This window comes from Chlamydotis macqueenii, chromosome 5, assembly GCF_036417535.1.
Source record: "Chlamydotis macqueenii isolate bChlMac1 chromosome 5, bChlMac1.mat, whole genome shotgun sequence".
Taxonomy (NCBI): domain Eukaryota; kingdom Metazoa; phylum Chordata; class Aves; order Otidiformes; family Otididae; genus Chlamydotis; species Chlamydotis macqueenii.
Window position 1 is genome coordinate 67,886,011 of NC_141560.1, and position 26,163 is coordinate 67,912,173.

The 26,163-nt window shown below is 38.2% G+C and overlaps 1 protein-coding gene across 1 annotated transcript in view; it reads right to left on the bottom strand.

The window, feature by feature from the left end:
* Positions 1-26,163, bottom strand: part of PRMT3 (protein arginine methyltransferase 3) — a 65,827-nt gene that overhangs the window by 17,956 nt on the left and 21,708 nt on the right. Inside the window, exons 11-13 of the mRNA XM_086749667.1 lie at positions 17,227-17,305; positions 12,025-12,212; positions 8,004-8,090 (exon numbers count right to left, since the gene is read on the bottom strand). Coding sequence (XP_086605793.1) covers positions 8,004-8,090; positions 12,025-12,212; positions 17,227-17,305 — 354 coding nt within the window. The remainder of the gene's footprint in view (positions 1-8,003; positions 8,091-12,024; positions 12,213-17,226; positions 17,306-26,163) is intronic.

Here is a 26,163-nt window from a genome sequence, read left to right on the forward strand (position 1 = left end):
CTGTGGGTTTGGTTACTACATTTTTAAGAATTTATATCTTCCTTTACATCTTAACTTATTTTTTAATTCATTATCTGTTAGTGGTCTTATGCTGAAATGCACAACACGTAACTTTGATATTTAAGTACATTTCAGGGAAATAATTCTGTAAAAGTGAAGTTCAAACCATTTTCCTTTCATTTCACTTTTGAACACTGCCAGAGATTGCAGTAGCTATAATAGTCAATCACAAAAGTCTATTAAATATGCAATACTACAAAGAAAGACATTTCCAGTGTTTGCAGGTTGAAGGAAGATTAAGTCCTCCCTTCTTGTGAAATTTAACACATGCAGCTAAGCAGTAAAATAAAAGGAAAAAATATCACTTACAAGTGGTATACTAGAAGCAATCAGACACAGGCATATTAAAATGGAATATAGGGCTAGCTAGATTTTTATTAAAGGTGTCATCTTTTTTTACAAGCAGTCAAACTAAAGAGAAAGAACAAGTAAATAATGCCCCCATAAATTCCAGATGATGTTTTACAACTACTGCCTTGGTTTATTTGCTTTTTCTTCTCTCTCTTTTTTTTTTTTTTTTAAGTATAACAACAGCTATTTCTTCCTTCACAGTTTTCCTTATCTGTTTGCTTCCCCTTTGACAGTTCATTTACAACTTCACCAGCGACTAACCAGCAAGAACTTAAGCCTTCTCTGGAAGAATCTTTCAAGTGCCAGTCTCTGGAATACCGTGAAAGAGGAAAACAAAAATAATGACTTCTAAACTGGCAATAAATAACTGCAACTCTAGCCTGACACATGCTCTAGCCTCAAAGGATGTTAAATATTAGGAAATGCTGCAGAAATATTATTCTTCCTGTTCTCAAATAACTTGCCAGGAGAAAAGTAGAGCTATGAGGACAAAAACTCCAACCTTAGAACAAAATCTCCACATTTACCCAGGGAACTACGAAGGTTAATGAAGAACTAAGAAAATATTTAGGAATAGATGTGCATTACTGAGACTGCAAAGTAGTATCCTACAAAGGTCAACCACTAAGAATAAAATATTCCTGAAATTACAATAGCAGTCACTAAATTCTACAAGATTTTGTCAGAACCAGGTTTTGATGAAGAGTTCATGTAAAGTGGCATAAGGTCTTCATCCATCACTGAGGGTTTCCAAGGTGCTCATGCACATACAAAAAACTGTAAACGAATCATTTCCTCCCAGTAAGACTCACTTGTCCTCAACAAATTTTTCTTCCCTCCCAGATATATTAGCTTGAGTCTATTTTTTTCTTTCATTCTATGCATGTCACATTTACCAAATGCATTAAGATCACAAAAAGCTTCAATGTATTTAATAGGTTAATATTAGTACATATTCCTTATTTAATTTAGAGCCCTTAGGCTGAAATGGAAGGATGAGGATACATTTTAGTTCAAATACATCTGAATAATAAGGCTTTTTTTCCTAAAGAAAATGGCTGTCTGTACTCGCAGCATTTTAACAGGATAAAACAAATGAGACTGCTCGACTCCGTATGAGAACTCATAAAGGCAACCTTACCAATTCACTTAGGAACAAGGAAATTAAAAATTATCATCATCGCTATCACCTACAGCGAGTAATTTATCATTCTTGCTCTTCACTAGTATCATGTTCCAACAGTGAGTGGCTACAACAAATACAATTAGACAGCTGGCCACAGAAGTGGGAGATAATGTGCTTTTGATGGAGTTTATCCAAGCATGGAGATGGAGTGTTTGTCATCCCTGTGGCAGAGTTGCTGCATTTTTATCACAGGGAAGAGAAACCCCCTCACTATTAAAGCCCAACTATTCTGTGTTTTAAAAAGAGTAAGAATCTGGAGATCCCTGCAGAAGATATTTAGAGGCTACCAGTAACTAAACAAATTAGAAGGACAAATCCTGCTTCGTAATATGATAGAATAGTCTTTCCTTTAAACAGAAACCCAGCATTCAAGGTGTGTTTAACAGTGGTACCCAAGGCCAGATTTCCAAATTCCAGCTTAAAAAATTTAGTTTCTCACCTTGGAATTAAAGACTTGTATGCTAATATTTATTGTTGCCTCTCAAGTGGAAGATTGAATATTAAGAAATCAAACTAACATTTCAGAATATTTTAACAAGCAAAGATTTTTTCCTTTGTCAAAATAATTTTCTCCAGTCAACTCAACTTCCTTTTTCCTCCTCAAGGTTTTAATACATCAGTCACGTCCTCCGGTTCATTATCTTGCTTTCACCCCCTTCCTCCCTCCCAGTTTTTATATACTTCCCCAGCTCTTTGACAAGATCTCCTGGGAGCAATGAAGAGATACTGCTGTTTTCCTCCCAGGGGATATTGTTATTCAGCTAGGAAAGATCAACCTTGATGGACTCACAGGGGAAATGGTCGCTAACAAAAGAGTAAGTTTGTCAATTGATTTCTACACTGAGGGTAATCACCATTATATTTTATCTCAAAAGCTCACACAGTGATCAACTTAGAACACAATTAATAGAATATTTTCCTAGCAGCATCTACTAACTGATATTAGCCAGATGTCTCATTAAAATCAGCAATGACAAACACTAGCTCTTTACCAGGAAAATGCACTTTCACAGCCTAATTAAATTTATTTTTGGCCATTATCCTTCTAAGACTGAAATCAAGTCAACTTGCACTAAAAGTGCTTTGAAACAATTTCATATAATGATGCCATGCAACTGTTTTGTGCTTTGACAATCTTCAGTCTTTTAAAGCTAATATAGCCATAAACAAAGAAACTTAGTCCTAAAAGATACTACTTGGTGGTAAACAACAGGAGAAAAAAAAAAAGAGAAAACAACAGAAAGAACATGTGCCCTGAGAAAAACCTTGACTCCCCCCAATCTCCAAAAAACTTCTGAAAAACAAAGCATCACATTTAAAATATTTATTTTTGCTCGATCTTGCTGCATTTCTCAGGTTTATTAGGATTTTTTTCCTTGAAGACTTATCTAACTGCTTGACCACCTGGAAGAAAAACTTATTTAGAGCATTAAGCACTTTTTTAAGGATATGGTGTCTACATAATGCATATAAAACACATCACAGAATCATCTGCAATACACTCAAGATGCACTACAAGAAAGATGGGGAGAGATTGTTCAGTAAGGCCTGTTGCAACAGGACTAGAGGTAATGGTTTTAAGACAGAGGGAGGTAGATTTAGATTAGATAGTAGGAAAAAAATTTTTACAATGAGGGTTGTAAAACACTGGCCTAGGTTGCCCAGAAAGGTGGTGGATGGCCCATCCTCGGAAATGTTCAAGGCCAGGTTGGATGAGGCTCTGAGCAACCTGATCTGGTTGGAGATGGCCCTGCTCCTTGCAGGGATGTTGGACTAGATGACCTTTGAAGGTCCCTTCCAACCCAAACCATTCTATGATTCTATGACCTGTTATGAGCATGACTTAATTCTCTGCAAGGCTGATATTTTTTTTTTGTCATAAAAAAGTACGAGGGTAATCTAAAATAATTTCCAAGTGGAAGGACAGACTTACATCACATATGTTTCAATTAATACTATGCTCTTAGGTTTTGCAAACTGCATAGTTTTTCTATTGCTCATCCTTAAATCTGGGCATTTATGTCTTGAATTAGTCCATTTATTTAAAATCAGAAAAGAGTTTGTCTATTGCCTACTGAGCTGCATAGTTTTCAAACAACCTCTAGTACAATGAAGGGGCACTATCATACACGCAGATAACTAGCCAGGAGGTCAGCAACAAGGCCTTCCAGGAGTAAGAACAGTGACAATAACTAGAAAGAACAGAAATATCTATTTCATCATTTGCATTAGCAGTTTTCAGGAAGTAAAAGGTTTGTACTAAAAAGTGACAAAGCAAAATAGAGGGGGAAAAAAAAACCAAAAACCAAAAGGATGAGAAAGAGATTGGTGGGGTGGCAAGTCCCAAAGCTTAGCATTAGGCTTGAGAGGCGAATCTTCCTGTGCTCCCTCCAGCCAAAGAACCAGAAAAAAAGCTCTGTTCCTAACTCTCTCCTAGGTGAAGCTTCCCATAGCCTTTATGAAATCCTCCCAGAAGTATTGAGCAGAAGAATTTACAAGAACAGAAATAAAGTATGGGGAAATCAAGAAGTAGTTAACTTCTCTGTTGAGACTGAAAATAAACACACAATTTCAAACAGTATCTACTAAAAGGTAAAAAAAAAAAAAAAGGACTGAGGAAAAACTAAGGTCAGCTTTTAGAAGTATTTAATTATTATTCTTGCCACAGAAATGAGAGGTGCAGCCTCTCCTGCCTGAGGAGTCCTGGGTGTGTTCCAAGTCATAATCAAAGCAAATGCGGTAATGAGTTGGTAAGATGACTGCATTATGGCTTTTTCTACTTACTGTCCTGTTACCACAGACACGCAAACAGGTTGATGGGAAGAAGCAAGAGACGCCAACATGGCTCATGTCTCCAGAGCTGCCAGATGAAAGTTTAGCTCTTCAACGATCAGCATTATGTTGCATATCCTTAACTACATGAGGCCACAACTCAGTTCTCCAAGTACTTGCTACACTACTTCCCATCACTACTAACCTTCTGCAACAATAAGTTCAGCCACAGCAGCAACACACTCCACGCTGTTGACACATTTCCATGTAAGACGTCTACTGTATACTCCTCTGCACCCATGCAGTGCCTTGGAAAGCAGCGGCATGGAAACCCACTCCTCATAACCAGATGACCCACCACAAACTGGTAGCTGATCTGCAAAAGGATCCCCAAAACAACTAACACATCACCGTGTGCCCACGCTTTCCACTCGTTTGGTTTTTAAAGACAGACCACTGAACAGAGGGAGTCCTCATTCTGATTGTAACACTGGTCTGAAGTTAGCTTTGCTGTTGATGGCAACACTAGGAAAATAAGACAACCAAATCTGTTTTCACACTTTTATGACACAGAAAAGGCTGAGAACAGGCTGCTTTGAAATGAACTTCAGGTTGTGAACTAAAAGACCTGATATATACAAGCATATAAGGATGGATTTCCAAACTGTTATTTTTGTGAATTTTTTTTTTGTAAATAAAACAAAAATATCTAAAAATGTTTGTATTTTTAAAATGCAGAAGTCAGAACAGACAAGTAAAAATCTAGAATTTTGGAAAATATAAGCAGCTTTCTCTTTTAGTGCAAAAATTGAAAAGCCAGTAGAACAACAAAACACAGATGCAAATAAGAAAAAACATTGAATGTTATTTTCAAAGGAAAAATTGCAATCTTAAAGCATCTCCTCAAAAATTCTCAATACAAATAATGGACTTCTATTGTTCATTTACTGCAAGGTTAGGCAGCCTGATATGATGGATGAACTGTCAACCCCCAACTGAACTTCTACAATCCATCATAGAAACAGTGGAAATTTCTCTCAAAGTGTCAATAAACCTAAATGATGAAGTGCGAAATACTTTACAGAGTTCTGATCATTTTTTAGAACCTGCGTTCACTGCAAAATTTCAGAAACACTGCTCTTCTCCCACTTCCATCCCCTTCTCCCTGAAAGTCATAAAATGCAAGTGTACATCTTGATTTATAAGTCAATGATACCATAGAATCAGAGAACAGAAATGAAGTGTTTGTAAAGGTCTAGTGCTAGGGAAAACAATGTTTACAACATAAGCTATTTTACTATACCTACACATCAAAAAGATCACCAAGATTTTGTAAAGATTTCTGTTTAGCTGATCAGTTATTCACAAGTGTCACGTCACAAAAATTAGCCCTGGGCTGCACTGGAGCTTGGTCTGAAATCAAAGCTGACTGTGCCCTGAGGCAACCAGAATTATTCTATGATTCTACAACAACTAAAAACAGGAAGTGATTTTTTGGTGAATGCACTATAAAAATATATACATTTCCATTTAATAAAAACCAAGAAGTTATTATGCCTTTACTTAATTTGGTGATAATTGACAAATAATTTGTACATAGCTACTAACTCACACTAATAGCAATGCTTTAAATTATACACATGGAAAAACTTAATTTATAACACCAAATTCTTAGGCATCCTGTTATACAGCAAAAGTGGTGGCAAATGCAGCAGCATGAACTAACAAGCAGGCCCATCCAAAACCAAGTATTACATTGCTTGACGTAGGTATCCAAGATTTCGTTACCAGCTTAAGTGTTTACATTACACACAATATATTATTTGTGACTGTATCAGAGGAAGCCTGCATCTCTTCTTCCTATACACATGTGAAGTCAAATAAACCAGCTGTAGCAGACTTATCAAAACATATTAAAAACAACCTACCAATTATCCCTTCGGACTTGATTCTGCGATGTGCTGCAACTTACTTAAAGCTGAGCATGAAACTCCCAGCAGAAGTATCACAATACACTAGACTACAAAAATATATATTTTTTTTTTACTACAGATTTCACCACCTAATACAAACTTTGTCAAATTTGATATGGATATTTTAATAAATTGGTAGAAAGCATTTATAATTGGTGCTGAATGTAAAAGCATACTACCGCAATCATAAAACCTGTAAAAATTAGGTCATCCTGCCTTTGCCTATCATTTAGTGTTTAAAAACTCAATGTATCACTTCAAGCCATCACTAGACTTTATCATATCTACTTCCTCTTTATCCCAACTGCCCTGCCTAATGGTAACACTACTAAAATCCTTCTATTTTATTTTCTTCCCTGTTCCAATAAAGAAAGGAAGCTGCGCATCATATCTAAGTCAAATCAAAAAGGTATTCTCACATAGGTACCAACCTAAACATTTCTAAATATTCATGTTGGAATATCTAATTTGTTTAAGCTTTAAACACATTCATAACATCTTTATTTCAGAAGTCACTCACAATCTTACATAAAGAATGTTAAATAAAAATATTTAGGTATCTTCCTTGTCTTAGACTTCAAAAATGGAACAAAAAAACTACATAACACAGATTGCATGGCAACTTCCAGAAAAAAAAATAGCAGACATTTCTCATTAATCCAAAAATCAGTGTTCCTGTTTTCTCACAACTAGCAGACGCTGAATGACAAAGAAAAAAGCAGCAAAATGAACGTGTATTTATGTAAATTCACACTAAACAACATAGGCACTATTTCAAAGAAGTGTTTGAATGAACCCCTAGTACTGAGTTTCCATTTAACTCTAAAGTTCAGACTGAAAACTTTTTTTTCTTTTCTTTCTCTTCATATTGACTAGTGTTTGATAGACAAAATATATTTAATTGAGGGAGATTACAGATTCAGATTTGCTGGAGATTCTTGACTCAATTTAATAACAGCATAGTCTGTAACACTAAAATGAACAGGCTTGTGTTTGCTGTAATTAGAACTCCCCTCCAATCAAATTCCACAGCCTTTCTAGAATTAGTGTTCTTCTGAATATGTCATACTAACTTGCATGAAGTAAAAATGCTAACTTGCATACAAAAAAAATGAAACAGATGCAGTAAAACTCCTGGTTATCAGATTGAGATTCTAATGCTGTATTTTTTTCCCCCTCAGTCTTCACTCATGAAGTTCATGAACTTCCCTGTTTGAGAAACTGTTTGTCACATGAGCTGCTGTATGTTTTTTACACAAGCTACAGTCCACCTTTCATATATATATATTTTTTTTCACTTTTTACTAAACTCAGAAAAGCTCTTCTGAGAATAGTGACTGCATCATTCTTGAGCACAGTGGTAACAACATGTCTGAACAGAAAGCTCTTATTTCAGAAAATGGACTAGAGAACAAAACGGAACGACCCCGAAGCTAAGGCTCTTTACCGTTCCCTTTCCTCTTCTACCTGTATTATACCGTAGCACTATTATTGGAGTTTTACATCCATCACTCTTTACAAGAAGGACTCATCTGACACCTCTGTAATGCAGAAACTAACATTTCAAGGTAAGGACTGATGATAAATGAAGGTTAATCAACGCATTGTCTATTAGTCCAACACGATATTGACCATATATGAAGAAAATAAAATAGTCTTACCGTACACTTTGTGCTCATTGTAACGGTCAGGGTGAAATCTGAAGAGAATTCTAAGTCTGGTATGGATGCAGTATTACAGTCGATATGCTGTCAAAAGGAATAATACAATTCTGTTAGTGACAAGTGCTGAATTGAAATTAAGACCTTCCTTTGGATGAAGGTTGTTCAGTTGCTCCTCTAACGAGACAACTTTTCTAGGACAACACCAATTCAGCTCTCAAAAAATGGAAAGAGACTTAAAAACCACCTAATGGTACCTGCACACTGAAAAAACACTTAAAACCTCTCTTCCCCAAATGCCAAAATAAACAGACATTTTGACTAGTTCCATACTGGTACAGGAGCTCACTCTGTTCAAGAAAGCTGCTCTTGATGACAGTTGCCCATTGTTGAGATTAAGTAGCTTTCACAGGCATCTTCACTTGTTTTACTCCTTGTTCACATAGCCATGTGGTAACCTACTGTATTAAACTGGTATGGGTTAAAACTGGGCTTTTTTTGATATGTTAGATTAGTTTTGTATTGAACATAGAATAACTGAGGTTGAAGGGCACCTCTGGAGATCACTTAGTCCAACTCCCTGCTCAAAGGGTCAACTAAAGCAGGTTGCTCAGGACCACGTCCAAACAGCTTCTGAGTATCTCCAAGGATGGAGACTCCACAACCTCTCTGGGTAACTTGTGCCACTGTTCAATTGCCCTCACAGTAAACAGTGTTTCCTCATCTTTAAACACAACTGCCTGGAGTTCATCCTCTGCCCACTGCTTCTTGCCCTGTCCCTGAGCATCACTGAGAAGAGTCTGGCTCCACCTCCGTTACTCCCCCCACCACCAGGCATTTCTACACACTGATAAGAGCTCCCCTGAGCATTCTCTTCCCCAGACAAAACAACCCCAGCTCTTTCAGCTCTCCCTACGTCACAGATGCTCCAGTCCCTCCACCACCTTCACGGTCTTTCACTGGATCCACTCCAGGACACTCATCTCACTCCTGCACTGGGGAGTCCAGCACTGGGCACAGCACTCCAGAAGTCACCTCCTTGGGGTACAGCCATCTCCCTGGGGCTGAGTACAAGCAAAGGTTCATCTCTCTTGACCTGCTGGTGACAAGTCATCTTCCGAATACAGCCCAGGAGACTGGTTGGCTGCCTTTGCCAGTGCTGCTGGCTTATGGTCAACTTGGTGTTGACCAGGATCCCTTGTCTACAAAGCTGCTTCCCAGCCAGTAGGCTCCCAGTCTCTACTGGTATATGGGGTTTGCATTGCCCCAAGCCCTCTGCACAGGACCCTTGTCAGCCCATTTCTCAGCCTATGGAGGTCCTTCTGAATGGTAGCACAACCATATGCTGTATCAGTATGTGAAATATCAGAGTGACAAAATAGAGGAGAAAAAGTACACGAGGCAGAGAACTGCTTTGCTATTTTGAAATTAACACAAAACAACAGCATCCAGGATAACTACAATAACACTGTCAAATCAAATTGCAACTTGAATTTCAATATTCTAATTTTTTAATATACACACATAAAATTAGAGTTTTTAAAGAACAATAAGCTTCAGTTTTCAGTTGTTTATAAAAAATCCACCATATTTTTTCAACCTATGAAGCTCTTTAGTTTACATACTCAGTTAAAATGCTTTATCCAAGAATGTCATATACTGCTTAAGTTAAATGCCATATACATTATTATTCAATATTTCTTGATGCTGCCTCATCTTTCTTTAGGGAATATTTTGCTTCCTGAAAAGTTTCATACAAAACCGAGCAGCAGCTAATCTGAGAAAACACACTAATGTATCTTCTGCAATAATCATATGATAAATTGGAACATTTTTTAACTTTCCCTCAGAAATACAATCCATTTGTTCTGTGGAATGGCTATTGATCAAAACAATTTACCTGTAATGCCACTGTTGCCCAACTCATTAATTTTATTACTTCGTACTGTAACTCCAGCAAACAAACTCATGCATTGACTTTAGTTATTTTACAAACCATGATTGCTACTCAGAGCATAATGGTTATGTGAAATGCTGCATGATGACAAAATTTGCTAAGCACATACATCCGAGCTGGACAGTGACTGCTCATGACAACGTATCTTAGAAAGCGACAGGGACTATTACCAGTAAAGCATTTGGCTTTTGAAATGACAGCAGCTTATAGACTGCATTGGACATACTTAACTAGTTTTTGTTATCAAAACTTTCCAAGTTAAGATTTTTTTCATTTATTTGTTTGTCTAACAAACTGATAGAGCTCAACTTATCCATGCAGCTGTTAATTTAGAACACGTTGTATGTTCTTCATTTTCTGTATACCAAACATGACCTATCTGCAGGAAATATTCAACTATACTTCCACTTGAACCAGAACAAGTAAAATGTTATCAAAAGTATGACAGGTGAGAAAAGTGCCTGTGCCTTACTCATTGCACAATCAAACCTGTCAGATGCCTAACAATTACAGCCTCAGATTCTTGATCTCAGTACCTGTTCTGTGCACATTCATTCACTAAGGGTGGAATTTATCTCCCCTATAATGACAAGTCTACAAAGTATATTTCAACAAATGAGTTGATCACTCAAGGAAAACAGACACTTGTAAGCCTCAAATTACACAAGTTGTTATAGGTGCGTACTCAGGAATTTTATTTTGCTGACTAGAGGGAGTCTGATCAACAAGCTCAGAGGATAAAACATAAGACACATCTCTAACGAATTCATCATCTATGAATAAGGAATCTTGAAGTTAAAAAAAGGAAGCAGAGATGCACAAGGAGGCCAAAGCAGTTATTCAAGTTTAAGAAATATCAGTCTCAGCACTTACTACATTTGAATACCTGATTTTAAAAACGTAGTATTTTTTATCTTCTCTGTAATAAAATTATAGACAAGAAAAGCTTAAACAATAACTCACATCAGGATATAGAATCATAGAATGGTTAGGGTTGGAAGGGACCTTCAAAGGTCATCTAGCCCAACCCCCCAAAACTGAACTTCACCTGTTACTGCTTTGGTGGGCAAGATGACAACTGACCACAGTAAGTAGTTTCTATGCTGGAAGAGACTGGAACTACCCTCAATAATGGTGTCAAGTTCAGCGATGACTTATGTAAATCCATTTTCTTCTAGATAACAATAGGATAGGAATGCATTTAAACAGAAACTACCTCTTTATTAAACAGGCAATTCCCACTGAAGGGCAGTAATATTACTGCCTTAAGTGTTTTACAATAGAAAAGTAACTATATTAACAATAAGTAGAATACTATTGTGACAAAAAAAAAATCTTGGTTTATAATAGTCCTTCTCTCAATTTGATCTGAACTGTTCAAATTACTACTAATAACAAAGTTTGTCAGACTTTCAACCTGGAATTATATCTCACCATGTAGGTGTCCTCTCATACAAATCACTACCTACTTTGCTACTATTCCCCACCACAAAGCTATCACAAAAAAAGACAACACAGAAAAGCAAGCATAAAATGAATTCAGTGAGCACTGCAGAAACTACTGTTGCTTTTTTAGACACGGTCATTCTGTTGGAGGAAGCTAAGGGTGGTGATAGTGAGTGATCTTCCAATGAAAGATCCTTTAAGCAAGCTAGCTTGACACAAAAATAAATAAGAGTCCCCCTGAAACTCAGTACTCTGACTGAGGTGGAGAGGGAAGGAAAGTAGAAGAAAAGACTATATTCCATGGGTTTCTTGGCAGAGCTTAAACTTCAGTTATGCGACTCGTAACTTAGTAAAATGCAAGTAAATTTGGGTTCGGGTAGAAGAAGACATAGAACTGACAATCTAAACATGGGAAGATTACTTTCTTAAGAGCTTAAACTTGTATTAATTGCCTTTTTTTAATCAAGTCTTACAGTCTTAACACTAAGACCTTTATTGCATTTGTATCATGTTGAAGATATCAAAGTTCATGTGTGCATGCGTATTTTTTTCGCCTCCTCTAAAAATCAAAAAAGGAAACTTCTAATCTGACTATTAAAAATATAAGAAATATGGTACCTTAATGACACTGGCTGTAGATATCAGTGTGTTCGGATCCAGCACCTCCACAACAGCTTCTGGAATTACAGCCTTCTTCATGCAAGACATGTCAAAGCCATATACATCTTCCCAGAAAAGTAGCTTGTCCATGTGTTTATTCGTATCCCCAACAGCTACTAGACTAATGGTGCAAATGTCAGGATAAACTGTAACAACAGAAACAGATGAGTGAAATTTTATGTTAGACATGCATAAAGAGGACTTTTTTCTTTTTCTTTTCTCTTTAAGAGATTAACATCTGAAAAGAACAAACAAAAACTTTTTTCAGCTCTTGGACAAGACACTTTTTCTGCTACTTTATTTTCTGGAGTCCCATTTGTCTACAGACGAGACCAGACATTGGAACTTAGTTTTCCAACACTACTCTAGTAACAGTATTTCCTATTCATGTCAAAAGTATCTCTGTATTTGAATCCCACTGCCAGGAAATGACGGAAAACTTGATGTCTGAAGAAAATAACTTGGAACATCCTATTCTGGCTTCTATACAGATATTGTCCTAAAATGTATTTAGTAACTGTAGACAGACACCCAAAGGTGAGGGCTTCGCAATAACAAACCTCTGTGAAAAGACCTTATTTCCAGAAAAGAGCAAATATTCTTACTGAAGAGTTTTATTCCTTTTTCATATCAGCTCTGGCTGGTACTTGTCTTACAACCTAAAAAATTATTTCTGGGTACCAGAAAAGAATAACTACTCTTTTTGTCTGCACCTGAAAAGTATGGAAGCGACCCAACAGACAGAAGAATTTTCCCCACAGTTTTAGGATTACAGCTATCATTCTTACACTACCTTCACATTTGTGCTCTCCCCTCTCCTAGGAATATCTTCAGAACACATACCTATTTACAGCTTTTCCAAATAGTGGTGGAAGACTGACGTTTGCCTTTTTAACAGCTGCCAACAAAGCCAGTCAATCTCTTGGCAATCCACTACTGACTGGAAAAGACACAAAGAGCAGCAGCTATGAACACAGCTGTCTACAGCACTATCAAACAGTAAGAAAAGCTCAACTGCTATTTAGCTAGGCTTCTTTCCACAAAGAAACTCCTGTGTTTTGTTTTTAGAGTTTTAAAGTCTTTAAAGCCACATATGTTGACTTCTTGATCTGGCTTCAGAGCAAAATGCCTACTAATAAACCCCTTATTTTACTTTATTTTTTGTTGATACATAGATGCGGCAGTGTTAATAAAACCGAAACTAAGTTTCTTTTTTCCTCCCCAAGATCTGGTCAACTGTAAAATTAATTTTCTCTTCAGCTCTGCTTGAAATTGTAGCTTATTAAAATGAGCATGGAGAAATCACTAGTATAGCATGGTAGGTCAGAAAAGCAGTAATTTTGTTGCCTTGTAAAATACTGAATACAGAAAATTGTAATTAGACATTTTATATAGCAAGAGTAGATTTAGCCCAAAGAAAATGATCTTATACATATTAATGATAAAGAAGAGTCTTCGCTAAAGAAGCTGTATTATTATTATTATTATTAAGACATGAAAGTCAGCAACCACCTCTACATTTGAAATCACTAGTTTATACAAAATATGAATACATTGTCATTTTTCTCACTTTCTGACTGTTTAAAACAGAATAACTAACTAAATATCAGCAAGCTTAAATTGGAATCTCATCGGTAAGCTATCACTATCACTACTTTGCAGAAGAGGAACTCAAAGCAGAAGGTTTCTCCAGGAACAGCCTACAATTAACTCAGCAGTAAAAAGGCAGTTTGATGAGAATCAAAACAGGAAGGCATTTACACTATCTTGTCTGAAACAAATCATTTGGTTCCAGCACACCTGACAGCTGTCACCTACACGCACAAAAATCAACATCTGGCAGTAGCAGTATTTGCGAGTAGTTTCTGGAGCCATCAATAAGGGATTTCCATTTCTCGAAGCTTTCACATTGCTGTTTACTAGTGTGACAACTGCTTTATATTCTGTTTTACCTTCCAGCACTTCAAGAGCCACCACCAACACTCAAAAAAATCAAAAGACAGCATAAAACAGACAACAAGACCAAGCGACTATAGCCTTCGAGGGAATGTTTTTCAGGGAAATGCTCTTCATGGGATGCAAGGGGTGAACATACAAGAGGGACAAAAACAGACTGAAAGTCCCTAGTTACAGAATACACTTAGAGGAGCGTGCTAGCGACACTGCAAACAAAAATGAAAACCCCAGCAAAGAGTGATCAACTCCTTTATAACCTTCCTTCCTCAGGCCAGCCCACATTTCTGGGACATGGTTAGCAGGAAAAAGTTTACTACACCGACCAAGTGTGAAACATGTGAATGGGACCATAATCAGTTTTATTGAATCGCTTCATCCACACAGCAAACCCTTAAATCAGCAGTGGAACTCATGACTGGTTATACAAAATGCTTAAGAACAAGCAAAAAAGCTAACACTAATGCTCTAATCCAATATGCATTTTTAGTTTAGTCTATCAGTGGCAACAAATAAGTGGACAATGTCTGTTCAGACTTCACAAAAAGAAATCTGTGTTCCACCAGCAGGGCACAGGCAAATGACTACAGTGATACATTCACTTCCAAGTTTACAAACCCACCTATGTCCAGAAGCATGTGCTATATTGAGGTTTGACTGGAAACGTAAGCATGTTATCTAAATATCAGTCTAAATCATCTAAACGCTGTAGAATTTTGTAAATATCTAAAAGCATCTGCCTAAAATGGCATTTGTTTCACCCGTTTTCCTCAACTTCCCTGAAAATCCTCTGTTCTTTCTGCAACCCCGTAACACTTCCCTGTGCAACCCTGACAGACTTGTCATTTTTTTCTGATTAAGCCTATCATTTAATAATTATTCCTTCTCACAGGTGAAATGAACAAAATGCTGATTGGACAAAAGCACATACTCCTCAGTGCATTCACAGATTCATCGTTTTGACCATCTGTGTCCTTCTCGACTCAGTGCCCAGAAGTCATCTGTCTCTGGTAACAGCTCACGTGGCGAACGGGATACGATGGGAAAGCCTTTGTCCCTTAGCAATGCCTCAGAAACTTCAGGACACTGAAGGGTAAGGCAGCAATCTTCCAGATACACAGAAATAATTCCAAATGAATACCATGATCTTTTGACCTGAACAGGCAAACAGTATTATGTTTTGCATGATGCCTTCCTTGCCTGCGTCACTCCTCACCGATGTGCACTGCATTTGAATGTATGCAAAAAATCTATACTCAAGCCAAGAAACAGCTCTAAAGAACAGATGGGTCCTGGACACCAAGAATTTTATGTTCTCAAATAAAGCTATTATACACTGTACACATTACGCTAGACAGTTTGGCATAATCCACTTCAGCATTGGCATTAGGCTAAGCTGAAGCAACGACGATATGACCGACTGAACACAAATCTGGAAATTTGGATTCTATTCCCGGCTCTGTCACTGAAAGATGTGGCCAAATTGCAGCTGCTTCTATCTTTTTTTTTCAGCTTGCAAACTGTCCCTGTAATAATGATCTTGGGCTCAATAGTAAAAAGTGCCTTGAGACAAAATTAAGCTTTATGGCAGATTCAGGAGTTTCTCTGGTCAGACTTCACCTCAGAATGAGCTCTTAGTTTTGGCTCATCTGAACTTGGATTTGCTCACAGTTCCGCTGCTACTTATCCACTCTGCAGAAGCCTCTCTCTTGCTAAGCTGATTCCCGAGTAACTTTCTCACGAATCTCAGACACAGCCATTGACCTGCTATACAAGCAGGCAGAGGAGCAGTAACTGTAAGCATGTTAAAGAAACAGCATTCCCTTTAAAATCTGGCCATACCGATCGGCAACTGTATAATACTGTATGCATCAACAAAGGATAAGTGCAGAACCAATGGCTCAAGCCGTTAGCAAGCTTAACAATAGTTAGAGCCTAAAGAACAAGATACTATAGCAGTTTCAGAGGTCAAAGATTTCCGTCCCTTTTCAGAAGAAATAGTAGCTAAACACAAAAAGATTCCTTACAATTTTAGGGGATGTCCCCACATTCAATTATATTGCAATGTAAAATTATCAGCATATATCTATACAGAGCAGACCACAACTGTGTTCCGCATATGGCTGGACTATTCCACATTACTGAAAACAAAAATGCTCTTATTCTGTCATGTTGTTCACACGGCTTCTAAATATTTTAACACATGAACAGTAATCTCTTGCTTGTATATTCAGCTTTGTGATCAGATGGTGAACAATTGTATTAAAACACTGTGAGTTTTTTTCCCTGCTGCACTCTGTAGCATACAAAAGCTGACTACAATCGAAGGGAAGCACTGCGGCGAGCACTGTTACATAGTCATTAATCCAATCATTAAGTCAGTGTAGTGAAACTAACTATGTGCATGGTTAGCACAAAAGGGGAAAAAAAACCCCAGACTGATGACTACGATTGAAAAGGTCAATATGAAATACAATACTCACAAAGGAATTAAGTGCACAGAGTAAAGCATATGCAAAATGCTGCATTATATGAAGAATAAATATTTACAGGCATTTAAACACTGCTTAAGATGACACTATCTAAGCTACTTAAATGGATAAAAGAACTCCACTTCAAAATAAACCCTTCTTGTTCTGTCACCTCCCTACCCTCAAACCACCAAGAAAAAGGATATATTCCCACCAGGACAGAATAAATATGCTGAACTGAAACAATGTAATGCCATTAGTTATTTCATGTGGCTTCTGGTGTTTGAAACCATGTCCTCCCTATGCAACCTCCCTCCACCAGGAAAACATCCTATCCAATTTTCCTCTGTTTCACAGTAGCTTACTCCAACAGTATCGCATCTTACAGAACAGAGCTTATTTTCCTCTGTTTGTAGTTATGCAGAAACTGGGATTTCAAGAGGGGAAAACAAATGCCCACATGTGTGGGAAGAAGTAGGGAGGAAAAATTTAGACCGTACTTAAGAATAAATAACCCCCTCTATTCTTAAAAATACCATTAATTGAGACCTTGATCCTCCATCTAATGTTCTTCTATTACCCATACAGTAAATTAATGCCTTGAAGCTCATACTAATGGAAACATTTTTCATTTAGACTGGCAACTTTCTCATCCATGCATAGCTTATTCTAAGTCTCTGAGTTCATTTACTTTCTCCCCTGAGCTACATTTATTAAAAGAATTATGTGCACCAACCTGAGCCTCCCTCTGCCAGGTACTTGTCCTTTGCATAGATGACAGAATCCAGCATTGACTCAAAAAGAAGGAAATAACCCTGTTTATAGAAAAGGGAAAGAATTTAGAAATCATTATGTTTCTTACATAGGCTATTTAATCAACCTATAGACAGACTTCATCAATGCAGTTTAAGAACGTTATATGCCCCTACACCTCAATAAGAGCCAGCAACCAGTGAATTTCTCAACAATAGCACTGTCACTTCAAAATTTTAGTTACATAAAGTATCATATCTTTAAATTCCCAAACCGCAAGTACCTACTAAATTAACAAACTATAGGCAATAAATATATAATCTACACCAACTGTGGTAGCATCCCACAACATCAGAAGAAAAAAAATTCAACTCAAAGCAAATTAAAAGCTGTGTGTATTGATTATTTAGTAATAACTCTGAGGCATCATACAAAAAAAGAAACACCCAAGAAAATCCCTTCCCAAGCAAGATTAAGATTATTGTCAAAGAAACTCCAAATGGAATGTATGTTTGCTACTTCACGTTTGCAAACTCACGGTGCCCTGTACCAGCTTGGGCAATGCTCACCAAGACAGCTGGAAATAAATCATACAGCAAAAGACATGGGTTCTGCGGATGCTCTACACAACTTAGCAGCACCTGAACTTAAAAAAATACTACTACGTACAAATAGCATTTTATATAAAACATCAGGTTTCTCAACTACTTTTAAGTAAACCGCAGATTTCTAAGAGATATATAGCCCTTTGTTTTCCAATTGATTTACTGATTTTTACATCCTATCCTCCAAGTTTGAGTGTGAACCTCATTATTGCTGAATGCTATAACACATTTCATCCACACAGACATTCTTATGACACCAGATCAATCAAGACAAGTCACACCAGCATACATTTTGGATTTTCACTTACCATCCTAATTCTAACTTTGCTTAAAACACAGCTTAACCATATGGCTTAATTTATACACGGACCGTCAACAGGAAAGAACAAAAAAGACAACCAGAAGTCCAGACTTTGGGCCTCCAGATCTGTAAGTCCAGTCAGCAGTAATCAAACAAAGCTAAGCTAAGATTTTTCCTTTATCATTCCTATGCCTCCATATTTGTACAATCATAAGGATTTTTCAAACTTATTTATTATTTTGGAAGTCATCATGCCACACAACCGAAAATAGAAAGCATTGCATAGGAACTGCACTGCTAAGACCACCAAGTTTACGTCATCTTGGATGTTTATTTTGCCTAAGCATCTTAGGAAAAAAACGTTGCAAGTTCAGAACTGCCTATCAATGTCACCATCCACACTGCAGCCTTCAGAACGAAAAACAAAACTAGAAAACCAGAAATGTGAAGGACGATATATTTGTATTCAACAAGAACTTATCTGAAAGTAACAAACATCCTTTTCTCAACCTATTTCTTCTGGTAACAGGACAGTGCTCTACTAGAGACTTTTCTTCCTAATGTTGCCTGTTCTTCCACTCTACTGCTTAACTTTTATGAAGTCCTTACATTAAGTCCCAAAATGAAGACCACTGCTTTATGAGCAATATGATTTTTAATAAGCTTTGCAAAATGGTTGAAAAGGTCAAGAGCTCCAACTGCGTCAGACAGAGATGATTTTATGCCTACAGCAAGCCAAAAGCACAGAGTGGAACCAAAGCTTTCTTTTTTTATTCTTATTCTTGCAGTTTTAAAAATAGAATACGTTTAGTTCATAAAAATTATTCTCAGGTGATTTTAACTGAAAATGAGTTGTTCTCACACTATTTTAAATGGGACCTCTAGAACATATCTTAACATTAGTCACCAGCACAGAATTCACAGAATTTACAGAATTCACAGAATTATTATCAAGATTGGAAAAGACCTAAAAGATCATCCAGTCCAACCATCACCAATACTTCTCAGCTAAATCATATCCCTCAACACAACATCAAAACGTTTCTTGAACACCCCCATGGTTGGTGACTCCACCACCTCCCTGGGCAGTGCATTCCAGTGCCTGACTACCCTTTCCGAGAAGTAATATTTCCTAATGTCCAGCCTGAATCTCCCCTGGCGCAGCTTGAAACCATTGCCTCTAGTTCTATCACTGTCTACACGAGAGAAAAGGCCGACCCCTAGCTCACTACAACCTCCCTTCAGGAAGTTATAGAGAGCTATAAGGTCTCCCCTGAGCCTCCTCTTCTCCAGACTGAACAATCCCAGCTCCCTCAGCCGCTCCTCATAAGGCCTGTGCTCCAGACCCCTCACCAGCTTCGTAGCCCTCCTCTGAACGCGTTCCAGAACCTCAATGTCTTTCTTGCAGTGAGGGGCCCAAAACTGAACACAGTACTCGAGGTGCGGCCTCACCAGTGCTGAGTACAGGGGGACAATTACCTCCCTGTTCCTGCTAGTAACACTGTTTTTGATGCAAGCCAGGATGCCGTTGGCCTTCTTGGCCACCCGGGCACACTGTCGGCTCATGCTCAGCCGAGCATCAATCAGTACCCCCAGGCCCGTTTCCTCCACACAGTCCCCCAGCCACTCCGCCCCAAGCCTACAGCGCTGCCTGGGGTTGTTGTGGCCGAAGTGCAGGACTCGGCATTTGGTCTTGTTGAACCTCATCCCGTTGGCTTCAGCCCAGCTCTCCAGCCTGTCCAGATCCCTCTGTAGGGCCTCACTACCCCCAGGCAGATCCACACTCCCAGCCAATTTGGTGTCATCTGCAAACTTACTGAGGGTGCACTCAATGCCCTCGTCCAGATCATCAATAAAGATATTGAAGAGGACAGGCCTCAGCACCGACCCCTGGGGAACACCACTTGTGACTGGTAGCCAGCTGGATTTAACTCCATTCACCACCACCCTCTGAGCCCGGCCCTCCAGCCAGCTCCTTACCCAGCCAAGAGTGTACCCATCCAAGCCATGGGCTGCCAGCTTCTGCAGGAGAATACCGTGGGAGACAGTGTCAAAGGCTTTGCTGAAGTCTAGGTAGACCACATCAACAGCCTTTCCCTCATCCAGCAGATGGGTCACTTGATCATAAAAGGAGATCAGGTTGGTCAAACAGAACCTGCCCTTCATGAACCCATGCTGGCTAGGCCTGATCCCCCGGCCATCCCGCACATGCCGCATGATCTCCCTCAAGACTATCTGTTTCATAACCTTCCCTGTAACCGAGGTCAGGCTAACAGGCCTGTAGTTCCCCGGATCCTCCTTACAACCTTTCTTGTAAATGGGAGTCACGTTGGCAATCCTCCAGTCTTCCGGGACCTCACCAGTCAACAAGGAGCGCTGCTAGATGATGGAAAGCGGCTCGGCTATCACCTCCGCCAGTTCCCTCAGCACTCTTGGGTGGATCTCATCCGGCCCCATGGACTTGTGGCAGTCCAGTTGGAGTAGTAAGTCTCTGACCGTTTCTTCCAGAATCACAGTGGGGTTAGCGTGCTCCCCAGCCGAGACTACCAGGTCAGAGAGAGGAGTACCCTGAGGATAACTGGTCTGACCTTTAAAGACAGACGTAAAGAAGGCATTCAGAACCTCCGCCTTTTCCTTATCCTCAGTGGTCACATTCCCAGCCTCATCCAGCAAAGAGTGGATATTCTCCTTTGTCCTCCTCTTACTGTTAATGTATTTACAAAAGAGTTTCTTATTCCTTTTCACCCCAGTGGCCAGGTTAAATTCAAGCTGGGCTTTTGCCTTTCTGATTTCACCTCTACACATCCTAACGACTTCCTTGTATTCATTCTCAGTTGCCCGTCCCTCCTTCCACAGGCGGTAGATTCTCTTTTTCTCCCGGAGCCTCAAGAATAGCTCCCTATTCATCCACGCCGGTCTTCTTCCCCGCCGGCTCATTTTGCGGCTCAGGGGGACTGCCTGCTCCTGCGGGCACAAGTCAGTAAGCAGCAAAGTGACATTTTTACGGACCAGCTCTTCATTTATTTCTTCCTGCCTAAAATGCCCATCACCATGTCTGGCAAACAAGTTCAAGAAGTACAGTTGGAAGACACACCTTCTCATGAGAAATGCAGTGACGCTCTTGCCATCCCTTCCCCAACCTTTCCACTCTGGCACCGCTGGTTCTCCCCCCTCTTCTATCTTCCTCCACAATTCATTATAGCATTCCTGTGAGTTACATAAACCGTCAACGGTACTGAATCAAGTCATTTATTACTTATACCAAAGCATTTTGCTCAGTGTGCTGTGCTCATCTGCAGTGTAATTTAGAATGTAATTTCACAGGCTGCTGCCTCACCTGTAGGGATGCCATCTGGAAAGAGAATTATACCCGACGTCTTTTCCCCATGATACTGTGGGGCACTCTTGCTTCCACCCCAATAATGTTCAGGTTTTTGTTTTTTCCTAAGCGCGCATTAGCATCCTCAAAATTAATTACCGCAAAGAGATCTCTAGGATACAAATCTGTGAGGTGCATATTAATAATTCAATCTTGCTAGTGGCTAAACTAAGACACATGAAAGGTGACATGATCTCTCTTAAAGGCAATCTGAATACTCAGCACATCTTAAATGTTACACTGTTGTATGATGTATGAAGTTGGCCATTTCTTTCTCAAAACGAACATGGAGTTCCTTATTTTTATATCTTCAAAGCTGAAATGAAACGGTTGTTCTGCAGCTAACAACAAAACCACATATAAACAAATTTGGATAGGAACAGAAATATGCAGCACTGTGGAGTTACTCTGTTCAAGCATACATCTGTCCTACATCATGTCCATCCAAGAAGTTAGCCATCAAAAATACATGAGCCCACAGACAAATTTGAATCCAGAGGAATGTGAAATCACTACATTTCTTATATGTTCCTTATAGCTACATCTTGCATTTATAACAGAATTATAAAATGCTCACAAAACTTTGATGGCTTAATATCCTGCCTTGTTACCTTTTCCTCTATTATTCAAATACACTACAGCACTCTAATATTTATTTTCAATTTAATTCAAAACGACGTTAAAATACTTGACCAATAGATGGAAATGTAGTATAGGAAGTTCTTTTAACATTAGTAGTTCAGTATTCATCATTATATTTTTCATGAAGAAAAAGAAATTAAACTCTTTGAATGCACCAAGACATAAGGACAAATGGTTTAAAACACAAATTACTTCAGATGAAAAATGCCTCTTCGTGTACATTTCCCGTATCCATTCCTATCAAACAGCTTAGTGGAACTTGGTTTTGCCTTCACTTATTTTCTACTTACTGGTGAAAGCCATATATATTTCAAAAAGTGGTGTCAGCGTGTTTAGAATAACAGGAATTAGCAGAATTTTTAGTACAGCAGAAAAATCATGTAAGGACAGAACTGAGAAGAAATATATAACTACTTGAACAAGCGTTGTGTTTCCCTCTCACCTTCTATCAAACATCTATTTTATTATTTTCTGTAACGTAACTGAACCTGGTCTGAATCTGCAGATTCAGCAAGGCCCAACACTGAGTATTTAATGAGGTGAAAGGCAGCTATCAAACCACTGGCCTAGAGAATGGACCTTTTTTTTTTTTTTTTTTTTAACTCCTATCAGCATTAAAAAGTACATTATTTTCCTAAATCGAAGTTTCTAACTACAAGGTTTCCATTGGACCACAGAGTAAGACAGGTTACAGAGGGTATGTAAAACCAACTGGACAACAGATTCTGATTTATAACATAAAATGTAATCTTGCATTCACAGATGCACAAAACTGATGTAGCCCAATTTTGTGAAAAATTACTTTTTACTTGACAAAATCCCCCCAAAACCTGTGATGCATTTAAATGAGAAACAGCAGCCACATGTAAACTCTTCTGCGTGCTCTACTGTGCATCATTTCCCTCATACTAAGTCAGCCTTCGTGCTGATCTCTCATATATAATTTTTTTTATTAAAAAAAAGGAAGTGATTCATTACTCGCAGAGCAAGCTCACACGTTTCAAAAACACAGCTTGATTTTGTTACTATGCACACCCTGTTGTGTCCTTAAACAAATGTAATATGAGTGATAACACCAAATGGGAAGATCTGAAGAGCAGAAAAGTGATATCCATTATTAGTGTTGGCAAAAAAAAAAAAATTCACACAAGGAAATAAATTCCTTTATAAAAACCATTTTGCTGTAAAGAAACTACAGCATTCAGCTACTTAGTATGCTCTTTACGCAGCATCATTAAGAACACCAAACCCAAAAGCTCAATTCTTGTGTAAAATTATAAATTATTACTGTTACAGAAATAGAACACTTGTATTAATTCAACTCCAAATACTCACAGAAACAATAGAGAATATTAAGCCTACAGAAAGACTAGTAAGTGTTAAAAAACCACCATCACTATATATTGATTATAGAAATAGGGGAAAGGAGGAAGGAGAGAAAAGATGGTTTCCAGTGTTTCAGACATGCTCGCTTCTTAATCCTTTTCCCTGGATCCCGAATACCTCCCAGTCACAGCCCATACTGGTAACACTTCAAAATTATCTAACACCAAAAAAAAAAAAAAAAAAAGGAAGAAAAAAAAAAAAAAAATATACTCACTACCTGAGCAATGATACAATTAAGGGACAAGAGTACTGGATTCTATCCTTGGTTTGTTTTAATTTGAAAGTCCATCTCTTTCCCAGTTTTTCCTTGTGAAAAGCGCCACTGCATATTCAGTACCATAAAGCACTGCATAAACCAGCAATTTATGGGAACACACTGTACCCTAACACAGTGTTTGACACAACCATCTCACATCACTGTCTCTCACAGTAAAACTCCCTACAAATAAGAAACGTAGATATTTTTCAAGAGAATAAAACTCAACCTCCAGATTTACAGTCTTATCTAGGGAAAAGAAGTAGAAGCACACAGAGGAAAAAAAAAAAAAAAAAAAAAAAAATCTGTGCAGATACAGCTGGGTAAGAACATTCCAGAAAAAACATTACATACATTTTGTTTCTTTCTGCCCTCGTCCTTTCAATGCAGTCTATGAAGTTTATAATTACACTACCAACATCCACATGTGCAATAACACAGCCACCTTTGTACATTTATAGCCAATCTTTTCCTGCCCAGCATCCAATTTAACCAAAAAGTAGCTTCAGCACTTCGCATAGCAGCTCTCATTTCAAACTTGAAATACTGTATGTAAAATTACTCTAATTACAGTATAACATCATCGTTTCTTACAATTCAGTATCTCTGGGATGAACGCATAAATGTGATCCTGACTGAGAGCAAGTCTATGGTGTACACACTCTTCAGTACCTTCCCACCAGCCATGCAAACAGCAGCACATTCAAGTCAAAACTTTAAATTTCCGATGAAGTCTGAGCATTTGCAAACCATTTTCGGGTGAAGGCACTGACCGACAAGGGTTTTCATTCATTTCACCAAGGTGCAAACAGATCACTGATGTGTGCTGAGAAATTATTTGTACCAGATTGCCACTAGGCAGTGTACACAAACACTCAATGAGTTGCACCTTTGCTTAGAAACATAACTTATGTAAGACTACAGTCTGAATGAGAAGATATTTGCTTGTAGGTTTCCTATGGTGCAACTGGACAAGTGAAAAAAGAGAGACTAGTACCTATAATCACTGATAATTTGTAGTTTCACAAATTAAGGCTTCCAAAAATTTCACGCATTAGAGATCCAGGCAACAAAGCAGGGCAGTCCATCAGAAGTTTACAACAATCATATCAAATGATCCTGGACAGGGAAATCTCTACAAAAACAAGGCCAAGTGAAACCTTATATAAAATAAACTCATTCTTAGATTCAAACAACCTGTCTCCAAGACCTGGAAGACTTTCCTCTGATACAATCAGCACGGTTAGCAGAACAGGCTAGTACTTGGCCATTCTTATGTTCCTTTTTTTTTATATTGGGTGAAGGGGCTCTTTGGTCCATCTGCTCTCCCTCGTGCTCCTGGTTCACAGCACACAAAAAGTCCTTGCATCAGGCTGCAGACTTCACCAATGTTTTGCCAAAATGAATGCACAGCTGTCTTCAGAGTGAAAAAAGTCTAAATAGGGAACAAATTTAAAGACGAAAGAGAAGCAGGAATCGCAAGCACTCCATGACATCCATAGGTCACTTACATAATTAAGAGAACCATCGTCAAAAGCCATTACACTGCAGATGCTCATAACGCAATCACTGTACCTTTTACAATAGACTGTTTATGTGTCATCTTTCTCAGCCTGTTCTAGAAACATTCCTGGAGGATGCAGGATTTTTCCTCTCTGTTACCTCACACTTGATTTTAATTTTCTGATGCTCCAGACACAGCTCTAAAAAAGCTTATAGCATACTGCTCTTAAGCATTGTTCTGTATCAAGAGAAACAAAGCTATGGCTCCACAAAAGGGCTTGTTGTTTACTAGTCTAAAAGCAGTTTGTTTTCTAAATAGAACAGCAACTTTTCATATTTTTGTTACAAAGAGAAAACACTGCTCCCGTTAGAATTTTCCTGCTAGTCCGTACAGATTTTCAAAATAAAGAGCTGAAAACTGACATATATTGAATTCCTTTTTGCTCTCACGCTTCACACTTCCAACATTTTCAAGCACTCACACTCACATATTAACAAAAGATTTCACATTGGTCAGTATCATGTAGAGAAGCGGGGGGGGGAAGGAAATCCACACAAGAAAGCCAGACAAAGAGGAATCTTCATTTACATCTAGGCAACATGATGTTCCTTTCTGGACAGTATTGGAACAGCACGTACGTTGTCCAGCTATCAATCTTATTTCCACAGCATTGTCCTCTTTATCTCTATATTGCAGCAACCTATAAAAATGCCAACATTCCTAAATATTTAGAATACTTAATTAAGTGAAATGCACATGGCTATATAATTACGACATTAAAAGGTAAATTAGCACACAAAATGAGAAACATGGAACATTCAATACTTCATTTCTTACAAGAGCTGCT